Source organism: Cuculus canorus, chromosome 3 (assembly GCF_017976375.1).
Source record: "Cuculus canorus isolate bCucCan1 chromosome 3, bCucCan1.pri, whole genome shotgun sequence".
In the NCBI taxonomy this organism is placed as follows: domain Eukaryota; kingdom Metazoa; phylum Chordata; class Aves; order Cuculiformes; family Cuculidae; genus Cuculus; species Cuculus canorus.
Window position 1 is genome coordinate 90,309,441 of NC_071403.1, and position 17,024 is coordinate 90,326,464.

A 17,024-nucleotide genomic window follows, 5' to 3' on the forward strand; every position below is an offset into this window, starting at 1 on the left:
GTAAAATGTCACCATGAATCATTATTTGAAAACAAGCCAACAGCTAATTTGGAGCAGACTAATATTATCTCAAAATCCTTCAGAAGTGTAAAACCATTAGGATTTTTTCCTTTTCTTGGTAATTACAGTTAAATTAATAAATATGTTCTGGGATTTAAATGATGACTAGAGTAGTTTTCAGTATTCTTACTAGCAGAAAGTTCCTTCCTTAGAAATATTTTATTTCAAAGCTGGTTTTATTACACTTCCCAGTTAAACAGAGCAACACAAGGTCATGGCCACATCTTGTATTTCTCTGACAGAGATGACCCAAGAAATCATAACATACACACAAGAAAAGCTCCATCGCATGATACTAAAGTGAATGAAAGAGATGTACAAGAGCACCTATTTTTATCAAGGTATATCTCCACAAAGGCTGAAATCCACATTCTTGTAGGTGTTAATAACTGACACTAAGCATATTTAAGTTTGACTCTGGAGTAGGGTGACTTCAAACTGTCATGTACCATGCTGCAATTGGTACATGCTCCAGCCTTCCCTCCTGTGCAGGTGGAAGAATTTCTGATTTTAAGTCACGAGGGGATTCATTTTTGCTCTCAGAAAACCTCCTTTGACCAGAGAGCTTTTTTGAAGACAAACTACAAGCACTCACAAGTTCTTCTAATTATTAGACTATGCGGACAAACGCTACAGCTACATTTCAATCTTTCTACATACTTAATCTTTTGCAGGAAATGAAACTTCTGTTACTTAAGCAATTTTTTTCTAAATATAGCAAAGCATTTAACTTTGAACACAGATTTTGGTGTTGAGCTGCTGTTCCAATGTCTGTAAATTTAGTTACTTAGAATGTCTTTAAATGATAAAAGAAAAATGTGTATTTGACACAATTATAAGATTTAAAAGGATTTAGAAATCAATGACACAAAGAAGGCTCTTTTCCTTATGCTGACACAGATGAAAAACTGCATATATATAATGCAACATCACTTTCTGTACCTCCTGATATTAAATCTGGTTTGTTTGATCAGCAAGAAGCAAGTAGAAAAGGGAACGTGTATTGAACATTTAAAGATTTTCAGTATTGTAGCTAAGAACCTCAAAAAGCACTACAAGATTAAACAGACTATAAAACAGATTCAATACAATCAAAACCGTTCAGAAAAAGTTAGCAAAAGTTCATCCATTTCACTGAATGAACTAATCATCCTACAAACTGGAAATGTAACACAAGAATTTTGTGGAAAGGTATCCGATAAACATGACAGAAAATACCGGAGAAGTGGGAGAAGTGTATGCTTTTCTAGTCTAGTACATTAATCTACTTATGATTTTATGAAAAAAGAAAATTGAACTTATTCCCAGAGGGGCCAAGCTTTCTGAAATATGATCAGGATTTCTACCTGCAACATCTTTTATCTGTCGCCAGTACCACCTAATTCATATTTTGCATTGATACTTAAGGCTTTTAGAGATTTCTTTACTCATCAAATAACCTGTGCAAAATCTCATAGCAATCTTAAGTGTAGCAAAATTAATGCCAAATTGCTCAGGTGTCCTCTGTATTTCCCTCTTGCTTCGTGTCAGGGGTTTTGGTTTGCTTTGTTTTGCTGTTCAAGAACCATCGACTACTTAAAAGCACGCACATCAACTATTACTTAGTAGGAGATGAAAACAACATTGAAATGTGAAGCACAGAGAGGAAGGACAAGTGATTTTGAAAAGAGCTAGACACAGAAATAATTATGGCAACTTACAAAGGGCTTTACAAAGACAGTATTCATCATTCTGGACTTTCTCCCCATCATAACAAAGACTGAAAACTTGTAAGAAGTAGGAATACCCAAATCTCTCTAAGAGTGCTAAAAATCAGGTCACTGGCCACATTTAGTTTAGACTATCACTCTTCGTTGTCTTGTTTCAGATTTGAATCTAATCACAATGTACTTTCAATTTAAAGTGCATGAGAACAACTATATAAAGCCTGAACATTCCAACAAACTTCTGGTGCCTTGGCTGTTCTGCCAAGTGTTTTTTTCTAAATACATGTACATAAATGCTCAGTTTTAAAAGTAATCTCAAAACCACACCAATTAGTCCTTGTCCAGAATGAACACAGCTGATGCTGGTTTTCCAATGAATTTAGTAGAAGAGAAAGCACCCATGTTTTCTACCACTTCCTTTGCATTATCGGCTTCTGAAGACTGCAATTCAAAGGCCCAGCAGATTGCTAGTTAAATACTAGCTCTTCTGTTGTTCAAGGAAACATGAGGGATACAGGGCACGGGAAATACACCTTCAAGCACACACAGAACCTGGAATTTGTAAGTGGTAGACACTAAAGGTCAAAATACGGCCAGGCTGATACTCAGCTGTACTTAGACCAGAGCAGGAATCTTCCAAGTGCCTTTTTCTTGTTACAAAAATGCTTGCTTCAAAGCAACCTGAAGTTTAGACAAATATTAATGCTTAATTAGTACAATTAAAAGCCTGCAAAAATTCCTGGACTACTTAATAAATGACGGGGTTTTTTTTAAGTGCACTTAGTATTTTTCTAGGCATGTTACTTTTAATTCAGTCAGCTACTCAATTATAGACAGTATTTTTCATTTGCATTCTGGTCTCTGCATGTCAGTTCTTTGCTTACAGCTCAATGCAAGACTAATAGAAAGTGCAGTATGTTTTTTTGCATAGCTGACAATGCACAATATTAAGGCTTTTAAGGTATGATACTCAGAGATGATGTAAGGCTAAAAGTAAAAATGTGTAAAACAAGCAAAAATGAGAGTACAGAGCTCAAATTATTGACTGCTATGAAAAACTGTTTCCAAGAACAAAAAAGAACCAGTTTGTCTGTTTGGGCACAGGGAGAGCTCTTCTTCCACATGTGCACAACAGAGAATCACACATTTTCGTTCACATTGAGAAAGATGCATGAAACTGCTACACATTCCCCTTCCTTTCCTCAACTACATTAAACTCCCCAAGTACGCCACTGCAACATGAAAGGGAGAGTCTAGTTTGTGTTTCCCACGTGCATCCAGCCTTTGCACTCAGGGAAACTGTTGGTTAAAGAATTCCTATTTTAGCATGGAATAAATGGCTTAAATGAGGATAGCACCAGAATTCATATTGTCTCCATACAAATTATCAACATGTAGCAACTCCTAATCCATACCAGAATTCAAGGTATTTGCAACATTCTGAACAATGAACGAAAAGATGGTAACAGCTTCTGCCTTTTAGTGGCTGAAGGCTAATAAAAAGTTTCAGAAACAACATTGAAAAATGTGATTTCAAGGTTTGTCTTCTAAAGATATCTATTTTTAATCTTCCTAGTCGAAAAGAATAAGTATCTTTTATTAATCTATAACACAGCATAATCATAGTTACTGTATAAAAGACATTAGTGCATGTTTCACATAAAAAGTGAATCCTTTAATGCACTAGATACAGCAGAAGCTAAGAATTTTCAAACTGGAAAATATTTATATAGATGGAAAATACTTTTAAAAAAAATACATATGGGAGTTGTTATGAACAGTTAAGTGTTGCTGAAAGGAGAATATTTGAAAGTATTCTATACACACGTATATGTATAATCAGCTCTACAAGCCACACAGAATGTACTAGATAACAATTCTCCTCTTCCTGGAACCATGCAGGGAGCTGTTTCATAACAAAGTCTTGTTATTAAGATTGGTATTTGGCAAACATTCCCTTGCTTTTTTGAAAAAACAAGAGCTTTTTATTTCTTTCTGGATCTAATTTTTATGCCAAGAAACTAGAAGGAAAATAAAAAATGGGTAAGAGGCAGCTCTAACGTTTTATCCTCACTTCACAGCTTTTTCATTTTTATAGATCTCCTTTTTAAAGTATTAATAAAGTGTAAGCACTGAAGTATATCTGCGATACTGTTTAAACAGTGTGTGGCACAGAAAACTCTGAGATAAAGCAGATCTCAGAATCCTGGAACCACACATAATCTGCAACGCCAAAAGAGTTCAAAAGCAAGCTTAAATCTAACTGAAGAGAAGATGTACAGTAAATCTGAAGATATTAATACTTTACCAGTTTCCTGACCCTGAAGTAGTATGTTTTTTGCCTCACTTAGAATATAATTCAGTCTCACAAGTGAAAAATTTAAATCCAGCAATTCAAACTAAGCTTCGAGACCTAAAACCTCCAAACTAAGCTGGTGCGATTTGAGGAACAATTTACATGTATCCCAAAATCTTTACTGTTAGCAAGACTTACAATTCTGTGAGGCTTTAACCTGGTTTTATTTTCATGTTCTAGCTTGACATGACTGCAGGATCATGAAAAGATCCTCCCATGTGTCCTCTTATTGTCTTTTTACCAGACATAGCTCAGATGCTTTTCAGAGAAGTTTTCTTTCCTTATCTGCTTCAGCCAAAAGCGTTAGCAGCATAGTCTTGAAATGTAAATAATGGAAGGTGATATAGAGCAGGTCTACTCCAAGAAAAGAGTACTTGAATGAATTTATTGGTTCAATAATGCAGAACTGCAAGCACTACACGCACCAGCAGTTTGCAGCAATTTCCTTGCAGCAACTTCCTTATCAGCAGTACCATCCATTCTTTTGCAGCTCCCTGGCCTCTTCTCCCCTACCTTTTGTCTCGAAGTCCATACATCTGTGTTCTCTAAATTGTATCACCAAAGAGAGATTCCAAAAGAGCTGGCATCAAGATAAACAAGGAAATAGGTAGTAACTGGTGTTTTCCCATTAAAAACCTCACATATAAGCCTGAGAGAAGCAATTTGATTCCATAGCAGAAACAACAGCCACACACAGCAGTGTTACCCCCACGCTTTTGACAACCCTGAGACAACTTACAGAATGATCTCTGCATACTCTTTCTCCTTTTCTCCTACTGACATGCGCACCTTCCTTTCGAAATAACAGATTTCGAAAAATACCAGGAATTATTTTAAGAGTTTTCCAGTTGTACATTTCTTTAATGTAGTGTCCAGTTCTGCTAAAACATGCAACTCTTCATTTATTTATTTTATGCTCTTTTCATCCCACTAAATGTGCTTCTCGGCAGCATAGTCTTACTCTTTCCTATTGACTACTAACTCAGTGCTTCCAGTTGTCAAGCATCAGCTTTCACTTCTTCAGATCAACAGGCTCAGTTGGTGGTTGTTCCTCATTTCTACTGTCTACTCTGTGGAGGTTACTGATTACAGAAGCAGATGGCAGCAAAGGAGGGGCAGCAATAACTACCCACCTTCTGGCGGTGCTAAGCTTCACAGGTTTCTTGAGATACATAAGTGTATTCAGACAAAAATGGTTACTTCAACGTGAACACTCCAAAGAAGCAGAGTGGAAAAAAATCCCTTTCAATAGTACCCAAAAAGAAAAAACAATTGAACCATGCTCCACAGAAGTATGTTTAGAAACAGTCTGTCAGAAAGCAAATTAAGTCCCTGGACAATTGCATTCTGATCCAGAAACGACAGCTGAAATTCCTTAGAGAGTGTTTGTATGGTGAAGATATTATGCCCACTAATAAAAAGAGGTATGAACACTTTTGAATGAATTACATCTTATTATGTGCACAAAATAACACAAAAAGCTTTGCTCAAGATCTTCCAACCTCAGAAAAATGCCTACAAATCATCAGAAACATTATGACCTACATATGACCTATTTTACTTACTTCTACAATAGAAGTTTTTGCCATGCCACCACATTGTAAGCCACCAACTCCTAAACATATTTTCTTTTATGCTACAAGCCTTTTTCACCAATCTAAAAGAAATTTACCAGTTACCCAGACATTCAGGTTATGGTGTATAGATGACATTTCGATGTAATTTAGTTTAAGTTTCAATGCTGAACACACAACAAAATTGCAGATCCAGCCAGCTTTAAGAGAATAGGACTAAAGTGGCATTATTTCAAGTTGTCTTCTTTATAAACTCCACTCCGCAATGATATACCAGAGCCACATTCCTTTAATATTAGGTCACTGACAAATGTTAAGCCTTGGGCTTCAAAACCTGACAAAACCTGTCATGCTGAAACAATTGGTTACCTGCCCAGAGCTGTAAGCATTAGTTTGCAGAGTGTTCGCCCCCCTCTACCACGTTTCTCCCTGCTTTAAACTTAAAACTGTAACAACAGTTGAATGCAATTTTTAAAAATAGAAAGAAACAAAATGAAAATTAGTTTGACTACACACTGAATTTGATTAATGTATCGTATGAGACCTTGCATTTTAAACAACCCTGTTAAAACATGCACATCTTATAAAACTGGATGATTTCCAGTTAGCCTTGTAGGAAAAATATCTGGAGAAGAAGCTGTTGTGCATATTACAAGCTCAAAATATAATAAAATAAGAGTGTGGAACAGAGATCATGTAAAAATAACGCACAGTTAAGAGCTACTTTTCTGTGTACAGAAAGTTAGCTGAGCACGGAGAAAATGAATACACATTTATCATCTACTCTCTTTAGCACAGCAAAAGTAACTACCAACGAGACTATTTGTTTCTTCCCGAGTATGTATCCATCCAGCCGCAAGGCTGCATTCAGGTGCCCCCTGTCTTTACTATATATAATGTTGAGACACATAGAACATTCAGAGAAAAAAGTTCTTTGGTTCCATGCTAAAACATAAGTGATACAGTCAGACGTACACATTGTCCATTAATGCAGCCACAGCTAGTTTAAGGAGTTAAAATGCATACAAGAAGTCCAGCTTCCTCAACATGGCATGGGACCCAAATCCTATTTACCACACATTTAAGAGCTAAAAGAACAGCTAACAGCAACCAGAAGCTAGGTGGCTTTCAGAAGATAGACTCACTTGAGTTGCTGACCTATGAGGCACATTGCACAGAGCTTCTTGCTGAGAAAATTCAGTTGCAGTGGCTGGAAAGAAGTCCAGAAACAAAACAGTAACCACTTACAGGAGTATGCAGAGTATGCTAACGCACATAGTTGAGTTAGTAACTACAGCTGCTTTAAAAGTCAGGTTCGATCTTTATTTTAACTGATAACAGTTTTAGATGATAGACAAATGTTTATCATTTGTCATTATTTATAATTTATGTAAAAATGTACACCATGGAGAGGAAGTGCAAGATGAAAAAAAGCATCTCAGCTTGAGATCCCAATCAGAGCAGTTCAAACAAAGTTCTCATATTTGTTAAGTCCTATGAAAAACATTATTTTACCCCATCTGAAGAACTTTCTAGTGTTCTTTGTTTCTAGACTAAGAACAGAAGCACAGATCATGGATCACATTTGCTCCCTTCCTCAGGACTATGGAATACAGATGAAGTTCAACAGTCCTCCTGCACACGGAGAAAAACAGTGAAACTAGTGCACTTATTTTGACAGTTTGACAAGTATGACTGACTGATGTTGTTATGGCTCAACCTCCTGCATATCTTGGCGTACAAAATTAAATAAAAGTTTTCATCTTTACTTAACATTTAAAGAAGTATGGGGTGGAAAAAACATGTCTGACTGCAAGCAGTTCTAACAACTAAGATTTTTTTCAATTTGTAAAAGACAAAACTGGCAGGGGAAAGCTGATTTGTACTTTATATTATGATCCCTATTTTCATCTGCTTTCACCTCACAGAAAAAAGCTTTATTCAATTCCACTTTTTCCACATTACATTGTTCCAGTCTGATATTCTCAGAAGTTTAAAATGAGTTCATCGATTTCATCAAGACAAAATCATTATCACTGACTACGAAATATCTGTGCCTCCAAGTTTTCGAGCAAGGATGCAGATGCTGGATGACAAGGAAGAGGGTAGTTTTCATTACTCCAGTGAAAACTCATCCAGTTTGGCTCAACTGTAACTCAGACGAAAATAGCCTTGCATAAAAGCTTTGAATTTGATTTTTAGGAATTGCCTCTTGGATTCATTTATTTTGCTCAGGACCAGCAGGCTGTAGAAGATTTTCCTTGTGATTGTTGCTCCTTGTAGCTGGGACTAGCATTACTGTAACTCAAAAGCAAATAGATATAAAGAGGCAAGTTTGTATGAAGTGGGGGACATAAAGCATTAAAATCTGGAACAAACCAAAATTTCTCAGTCCAAGAAGTTTAGCAGATACATGTGCAGAAAAGGCACAACTGAACCAGCTAACTTAATAAAGAAAAGCCATCCAGTACACTTAGAAATAGAATTGTTGAAAGTATTTGTCAGTGCACCTTTTGGGGGAAATATAAAGTTTGATTAGGCTATGCAGACATACCGGTCTTTTTCAGTGCCTTCTTAGCTATCTCTGTATTAGTCTGTTTCACACAATATAGGTGTACACTGACTTGTAGAATAGTTACTAAGCTTCCAAAACAAGCCTCAAGAATTAAAAAAAACCAGCCTTTTTCCTCTCCAGAAAGAACTCATTAACTCCAGGAATATTCATGTATGGCAGCAAAATAGTTTCCTGACTTGGATTCTTCTAGGGGGAAAAAAAAAGTTGGTAATTTAGTTCATCTTCCTTTTAGATCTTCTGCTTTTATAAGAAAATGAAAGTTATGGAAAAGGTTACCCATACTGAGAACTAACAATGCAATCTGCTTACCTTATCCTCGCTATATGTTGCTGCGCAGGCTGATGCTGAAAATGGTCAGGCCACTGATGGTGAAGGCAGAAGGATGGGGAGGGTTGAAGACAGCGGGCAGGCTGATATATGGGGGCATGTTTTTGGCAAATAGATGCTGAATACTCAGTATGTGGCTGCATGCAGCATGAAGTCATAGGAGATGGTGCTGAGCTGCCCACCACTGAATGACATTCTTGCTTGTTATTATGGCTACTTAAAGAATGAAGGTATGGACAAGGGTGGCAGCATTGCGTCAACATCTGCTGAGTTCTTTGGTTGTCTAGAGGCAGAAAGGATGGTTTGATTGTACCATTAAGTTGCAGGCAGCCATTTGGACTTGCTTTTGTTCTTGGTGTTTCCTTGGATGGGAGTTGTTGGACCACTATGTCTCCATCATTAGCTGCAACAATACCTGGACCAGCATTTGACAAGATGCTGCCATTGCTCAGAACCACAGAGTCACTAACGTTGCTCATAGCCATGCTCCAAGTTCTCGAAGGATATACAATGGTCCTGCAGAAACAAATAAAGCAAAGTTTACAGAGCTGTGGTGTTTTCAAATGCTAAGAAATAATTTTAGATTAAAATGTGTAAAATGTTCCTCTCTCATCTTCATCTTTCACCAAGTTTTGAAGGACTTCCATTTGTTTAACCAAAAGTTAAAAATGAAGTTACATAAATGTCATGGAATTAAACCAAAACTTAAGTCAAATGAATAGACATTTGACAGTTTCTGGGTCACAGCTAACAAGAAATGGTTGACATGCACAGGAACAAGATCATTTTGCACAAGACTAAGTCATATGCACCCTTTATGGAAACAGAGTTTGGTATAAACTGTGTAACCATCGACACACCTTGCACTGCAATATGCCTGTTTGCTTTGAAAGCCAGCAGGAGACAGGACCACGCAGTAGAGATAGTTTAATAATCATTAGTGTGCTGGTTTCAGTAACCTCCTTTCCTATCTCCAATTGCTATTGAAAATGAGGCACCTTTGGGTTGGTTTTTTTTTTTTGAGAAATTCTGCTTAAATGCCTTATTTAAATAAATCAAGCCACTTCAGCAGATATCTGTCAAAATCACTGGATGGTACCCTGTGTCTTTAGGAAAAGCTCAAAATGAATTGTAACAAGTACTAAAAAGGTAGAATACAACCACTTGTTTTTCCCAAGTTGAAAAAAAAATAATTCCAGGATTCAATTACTGCTGATAGAGAAGCTTATGCTTCTGAGTGGCACATATTCCAAAGGCAGTTGAGAAATGCACTATGCTGTAAATAAAGAGTATTAAAGACTTCCTTTTAAAGTCTTGCCTTTTCCAAGCAAAAGGTAAATAAGTGAAAACTGTTAACACTGGAAAGGTGACTGAGAAGCCTGGCTCAAAATAAAAACTTGTCTGAGGCACTCACAACAGCCAGTTTCCCTGGTGTTACCTATAATCATGTTTTAATAAGATTTAAAAATAAGCTGGATATGATTATTTTGATAAATAATATGGAAGGCCAAACATAACACTTAGAGAAGAATTTGTTCTCCAAGTTACATGGGTAGAGGAAGGAAGGAGGAGAAAGAAGAAAGAGGAAGAAAGACCACTAATTATGTACTATTTAGGAGAATAAATCAACATTTGCTTAAAAAAGAGAATGGGTTAATTACAACTGCTTTGGCTAACTCAATATTACCTTTTTAATACTTAATTTAGTCGACAACATTAGAAGTCCAAATTGCAAGGCAATCTTGACAGACACTGAACTTTACAGAAAGACACAACAAACAGATTAAAACACATAAGTGAGGAAGTTTCTAACTCATTTTCTTCCCCAATACCTTTGCTGAGTTGTCAGAGAACTAAGCCTGCCCAGCCAACTGAGCTATTTAATTGCCTGAATGCTAATTCTGAGCAGAAAGTGCTTTGCCGAGTGGAATGCTATCCCTGGCAGCCCCCCTGTGCAGCATCTCCCCGAGACATAAGCTAAATCCTTCGCTTCTGAAACGAAAATTAATCCGCTGCTATTTGCTCTAGATCATGTGCAGAGCCAGACGCCCTGGGAAGTCACTTTCATTTAGATAACCGCTCAGAACAGGAGAATATGCTGCTTGACAAGCATATTTTTTCCAGCCTCCAATTCCACACATTGGAATGTGGAGAGGAGAGGTACCCCCTCCCCTGGCCCAGACAAGTCAGGCCCATTGAGGACTTTCCACCGAGCACAGAGAGTAAATTCAAGTGCCTGGCTAAATTTAATTTTAGCCTGAAAAGATATATTAGTTATGTGAAATACTGCTGTCTGTGAACACTCGGCTTTTCTCTTGCAGAGTAAGCACCTTCAAAGTCTGCTGAAATGGACAGAGCAAGGGCTGAACACTAAGGCAGAGGAAGCTCCTCTGGAGTCATCTGGAAGCATTTTAGGTATTTCTGGTTGCTTATTTTCACATTCACTCACATAAGAGAGAGGCTGCATGATGATGTTACATTTCTGTTCCTAAGTTAGTCTGACACATTCACGTCATCACTTGAGACCGCTGTACACTGATCAAAGTTACAGTTCCACAGACTGCCATTATAATTGAAACGAGAGAAACTGCAAATATTAGTCCTTCAAGAAGACAGATGCACCAACCTTTTGCTTTAAACTCAGGACATCTGCAGCATGCAGCAATTGAGATAACACAACATTGTTTTTAGTAGCTGTTTCAAATCACTCTATAAAAGAAACCATGCATTTACGTGCAAGGCACACATGTGCCATACAGAGATGCAAGCTAACTCGCACGCGTGGAATATGGCAATCCCAGCTCAGACACACACGCTTGAGACCTTCTGTGGAACACTGACACAGGAATTCACTTTTGTTCCAGACAGCTCAGCAGCCTCCATTTAATACGACGAAAGATAAAATGCTTTACTTTCAACAGATGTAAAATCTACCTGCATGTCTTTCAGATTTAACACAATCTTCAGACGGACTCTTAAGAAACTAGTGAATTCAAATAGAAGCCAAAGATCATCATCATCGGTACCACAACATTTAATTCTGCCTTTCTTCTCCTTTTGAACAGGCTATTAATGAACTATTTCAAGCTACAAAAATTTTAACAGGTCAAGCTGATTCTTTCTTTATCCTAAGCCTTGAGAAACTATTAAGTTCTGACAGTTTTCATGGAGTCTTTGAGTAATGCAATGGAGGCACCTGCTTACCTTGAAGCCCTTTAGATGTCATATTAAAGAAAGCAAGACTATTTCACATGCTTAAGGTAGCCATCTGAATAAGTGTTTTATTCAACCACAGCTAAGAAGGACTGAGACTTAAACCAGTTGTCTAGAGTAGAAGTTGGGCTGTATAGTTTCCTTTGATTTGGGAGCTTTTCTATTTTTTAAACAAATGTACGATGGTTGATGTCACTTGGCAAGTCTAATGTTTTGTTTCACTCATGTTTGAGGGTATTAAAAATCATGTACTATGGTACTTCATGCATGTCACATTCTATACAAGTGACTGCAATCCACAGACAGTAAAACTTCATGTGCAGCTATTGCACCAAAATATATTCTTAGATTATATTCTTATCTCTCTGCTGTATTTTGTCTTCTCTGTCACAACTGCAGTGATTGGGAACTTGCTGAGAGAAGGAATACTGGTCTAAGGAAAACAGTTAACTAAGAATCTTTCCTTTAAAGGATGCATAAATAAGCCAGTTAAAACGCAACCAGTGTAAGCACGGTGAGATTACAAAAACACATGGATGTGAGAAATCAAAGAATCTGTTCATCATGAAAAAAATCTAAAAATAAAAATTACTGAAAATGCAGTCTTTGAGAATTCTGAATTCCTTCAATGCTGGAAGTTTATTTTTGCTATACTCATCAGAATACTTTAGGATTTGTTATTCTCCAACAGGGCAGGGTTTTCTCACCGATTCCAATTTCAATCTGCAGGCTTTGAAATGGTGGACAGATATTCTGAATAATGAGGTTGCAGATGTACAAGTTTTAATACAGACAGCCCCTGATGAACAGAAAATTAATACAATTAGAAAAACACTTGACCTCTACAGCTGGACATATGGTATTTAAAACATTAACATCTACTGAGAAATTTTGTCAGCCGTACTGCTAAGCAAAGAAAACTAGAACTATCTTTAATCACTGCACATTTGATAACAGTAAGTGCTAAGACAGCACTTTAGTCGAGCGGTTCAAAACAACAACTTGCAAAAGTGTCATATCTGGAAAGTACCAGAGTCTGTAGAGGCAACGTTACTTAGTGATAGTTTTATGAAGGAATCCTATTATTTGTGGAGCTAACAATGAACACAGCCTACCCAGCAGACATCTGCCATCTGCCTTGCAAGCCCTTCAGGAAATAAAGTACTGCAGTACCACAGTCAAATTATGTCAGATTTGGTGTTCCCTAACTAGCGTGTTCTTTTCAGACTTGGATTAAGTTCACCTGTTCCTTTAGCTGCAACTGTAAGAAATTCATCTTTTTAAAATTTCTTTTTCAAAAAAACTCAACACCACCACCACCACCCCCCTCCCGAACTTAAAGAAACATTAGTTCAACAAATCCCACCTGGACTCATAAAGCCTGCAACTGAGAATGATAAAAGTGCAAGTTCAGGAGGTAATGATGTAGTGGAAAATTAGTATAACATAGTATATTAGTATAAATAATTTATCAATTTCTAGAAGATGACAGAAAACAACTAAGTGTTGAGGGTTGTTTTAATCATCTAAGAAAGAAAAAAATCTCTAGACCTTCTACCTTGCACTAAGATAGAACTAAGCTGGTTACAAGACTACATTCTTCATTCAACATAGGGCAAAACTCAGATTTCATTTAAAAGTTACCTAAAACCTTTCAGCTGTAGTCAGCACCATGCCACTCAGTCACCTGAACCAGTACAGGTTTTCTGGACCTTACAGGCCTGTCAGCTACAAATCATCTGTTCATCTGTTCTCAGATGAACATGATGTCTGAAGTAACAAAAATTTAGTGTAAAAAGTTCATCTAAACCATTTGCAAGTCTAAAAGTAATGCATTCTTGGAATAAGCAACATTCAACAATCCCAGTGCTACCTATTAATTCGCCTTCCAAATGAAATATTATAATGGACTTCCAGTCCCTTAATATGCTAAAGTTTTTAATGTGGGAAATAGGTTACATGGTCTCAATCTGTAAACTCAGTTAAATCCCCTCCAGATTTCATTTGCTGTGCCAGCCAGTGCACAGCCACTCTTAAGGAGGGCTTTCTCCTCCTTCACACCACCAAAATCCTTTGCATCTTTGCTTTTTCTCAGCACTTGCAAGAGTAACAGGTGGTGCCTGGTGTTTGATACTGTTTTTTATGGGAGATGTCTAGTTATCTATCATTGCAATGGTTTTTAGCAAGTCAAACAGCTTTCTAATGTTTTACGGTTGTTCTCCATTTTGGCTCTGTTAGACATTTTTCAAATTCTCTAGCTCTTACTCCTATGCGTTCATAGGTGGTGTTTGATTTCTCTCACTACCCTGATTCTTGCTTTTCCATTTCAGCTGTTAACCACTAGGTCATCCCTGAAAACCTTTCGCTATACAAAATATATACACTTAGTAGACTTTCCCTCTCCTTTCCACTTCTTTTTCAGGTATTTAAGTATGTTTTAAATATATACAAATATTTTTCATTTTCAAGAAGATTCTATAATTCTTATCAGCCCATGGGTTTACCTGATATAAACACAACTGCTTCACTTTGAGGGTTTAAACATCTGATTGATACATCTCCTACTTTTGAGAAGTGCCATTACAGTCAGTTTACTTCCTGCACAGTCTATAAATACCCATTTTCTCAATTAGTGTCTCCATGTTAACAAGCAGATTTTCAGCAATCTAAGTACTTTTGCTATGCAGTCATTGTTAGAAGACAACTATGAGGCAAGAAGAGGTTTTCAGAAGGGAAATTCCTCCTCCTCCATTCTGTAGCAAGTGTTTCAAAAGCCAGCAAGCTCTTCCATCCCTCTCCACAGTCTGAGTGGTTGCAAAGCTGTCCCGTCCTGAACCTGAGACACCATGAGTTCATTTCCTGTGTCGCAGGCTGGCTCGGGAATTGCAATTCCTGTGACAGGGAGTTTCCAGATGTCACCATGCCAGGACCACAGCTCATGCTACAGATGGGCACTAGTAAACCAGAGCTGGCCAAGCTCGCACACGCACTGACCTACCAGCAACAGCCACAGGCTGAGTGAGCTGAGAAAGACTCCAAAGAGTAGGAAAACAGAGTATTCTCCAAAACTTCAGAAATAGATTTTGCTTTGCTTTTAAGCTAAAGTTACTTGTCCTGGCACAGACAGAAAAACAATAGCAGACCATTTACAAAAATCGTTAGCAGGGCTTCAACTAAATAAATCAATTGTAGGGCTTTAACTACTGTGTCTTTTTGAAGACAGAATTCCTAGTAACTATAATTAAACTATAGAAAGAAACAACAAGGAGCCCTGAAAATTCTCTTCCAGAAGTTTTGTACAATCCTAAAATTTTATTTAAAAAAATATAATTAAGCATATATATATATATATATATATATGGGGAAATGGAAAAAAAATGTATTAAGAAAAGCCAAAAACGCTTCAAATCCTCAAGAGTTCTGAGAAGTGATACAGCTACAAACAGAAACAATTAAAACAGAACATACTACTCTAAGGAGAGGAAAAAAAAAAAAAAGGTATATCATTCTGGAAAGCAGGTATACCTCAGCAGAGTGTAAGAGAAAGAAAAGCCATTAACACACCCCCACCCCCAGCACGGCGTACAACTGGGACACTGTCATCTCACTAAATCTTATTTACACAACTTACTGACTTCCCATTAAGATCTTAAAGACATTTAAGTTTTTGTAATAGCAAATAGTCTGGTGCAAAATAACTCTTATCTTGCTTACATGGGGATGGGGGGGGGGGAACAAAATATATCTGTCTCTGGATGTAAAAGGAGTTACTGACATTGGAAGTTCCACAGGCTTTTACTTAATCTTGCTGTGGGATTAACACTTACGAGTATTACAGCTGTAAAGGGACACAAAAGCAATACTCTTCAGGATACAGGTCCAGCTATGCCTACCATCATCCTGACTGTATCAGTGTTACATAACAGGTTAAATCTCTTGGCCATCAGTTTAGAGGCAGATTTTGGGGGGCTTTGCCCAAACCGAAAAGCTACGTTTGAATATCTTTAAAGAATCTATTACTAATAATAGCATTTTTCTTCATATTTTAATAGAAGCACTAATGGAATTTTACAACTACTCAATATTTAATAAGTAAAACACTCCGGGAGAACTCCAGGGCACACCAAGCAGGTATGCACCAGCAAACACACCTATTTGATAAACACCGAGCACTCTTGGGATTTAGCTACAGAAAAGACAGCAAAGAGGTTTTACACTAGCAGCCCGACGATCACTTTGTCTGAAAGCTAAACGTGCGACAACTGAGTCTCTTCCTCTTCACGTCCACGTTGGCTTTAAGTCTCCTATTTGCTGAGCGGCGCTCTGAAGCCCAAATGCCAAACCCCATCTAGCACTTCCACGGGAGCGCATCTGTGCAATAGCTGGGGTGGGGGTGCTTTCCTTTCTCACCAGCTCTTGAGTCCAGCAGGGTCCTATTCCAAGCTCTCCCGCCAAGAGGGAGCCTCGCTGCATTACGAAGTAGCATTCCAGTGTAAATAGACTAAAGGTACAAAACAGACTCCGTGAAAGCCACATCCCAACGCCTCCTGGAAGCCCCGAGCTGTTCCAGCTGTAACCTAAGACACACCGCGGGAACGCACGGCCAAGTTTGGAGAAATCCAAACTAAACATGCTTCTTAACACTTACCCGACCCGCGCCGGAGCAAGCAGCCCCCTCTCCAGCCAGGTGTCCCCCGCCTACGGGCCCGCTCCTCCCGCGGGCACCCGGGGACTCTGTTTCGCTCGCCCCCACGGCGGCGCCGAGCCGGGCTGAGCCGAGCAAAGCAGGGCTGAGCTGAGCCAAGTCGAGTGAACCGAGCCCAGCAAAGCAGGGCTGAGCCCAGCCGGGCTGATCAGGGCTCAGCCGAGCCGAACAAAGCAGGGCTGAGCTGAGCCGAGCAGGGCTGAGCTAAGCCGAGCAAAGCAGGGCTGAGCCGAGCCGGGCTGAGCCAAACCAAGCCGGGCAGGGAGCGGATCCGCCGCGGGGACCCCTGTCCGTGCCGCCTCTCCCGCCGCAGGTCAGGCGCTGGCAGCGTCCCGCCGGCTCCTCCCTGCAGCCGCGGGAGCCCCGCGCCGCTCCCCGCCCCGGGTCCCAGCCCCCTTTGATCCAGTCTGGAGGAGCTAAGAGCTGTGCCGTGTCGCTGCCCGTGCGGGCGCTCTGCTTACGGGGAAAGAGCGAGGGGCATCATCACCTTCCCGCCAGCACTGAGGCA

At 38.8% G+C, this 17,024-nt stretch overlaps 1 protein-coding gene across 3 annotated transcripts in view; it reads right to left on the minus strand.

Moving 5' to 3' along the window:
- The window catches only part of DISP1 (dispatched RND transporter family member 1), an 89,862-nt gene that overhangs the window by 24,272 nt on the left and 48,566 nt on the right, over window positions 1–17,024 (minus strand). The window contains exons 1-2 of one of the 3 annotated variants that reach the window (XM_054063579.1): window positions 16,460–16,850; window positions 8,581–9,114 (exon numbers count right to left, since the gene is read on the minus strand). In XM_054063579.1, coding sequence (XP_053919554.1) covers window positions 8,581–9,083 — 503 coding nt within the window. In that variant the 5' untranslated portion in view covers window positions 9,084–9,114; window positions 16,460–16,850. Of the gene's footprint in view, window positions 1–8,580; window positions 9,115–12,518; window positions 12,536–16,459; window positions 16,851–17,024 lie in introns of those variants that run through there. The other 2 variants (XM_054063580.1, XM_054063578.1) reach the window with 2 other exon arrangements.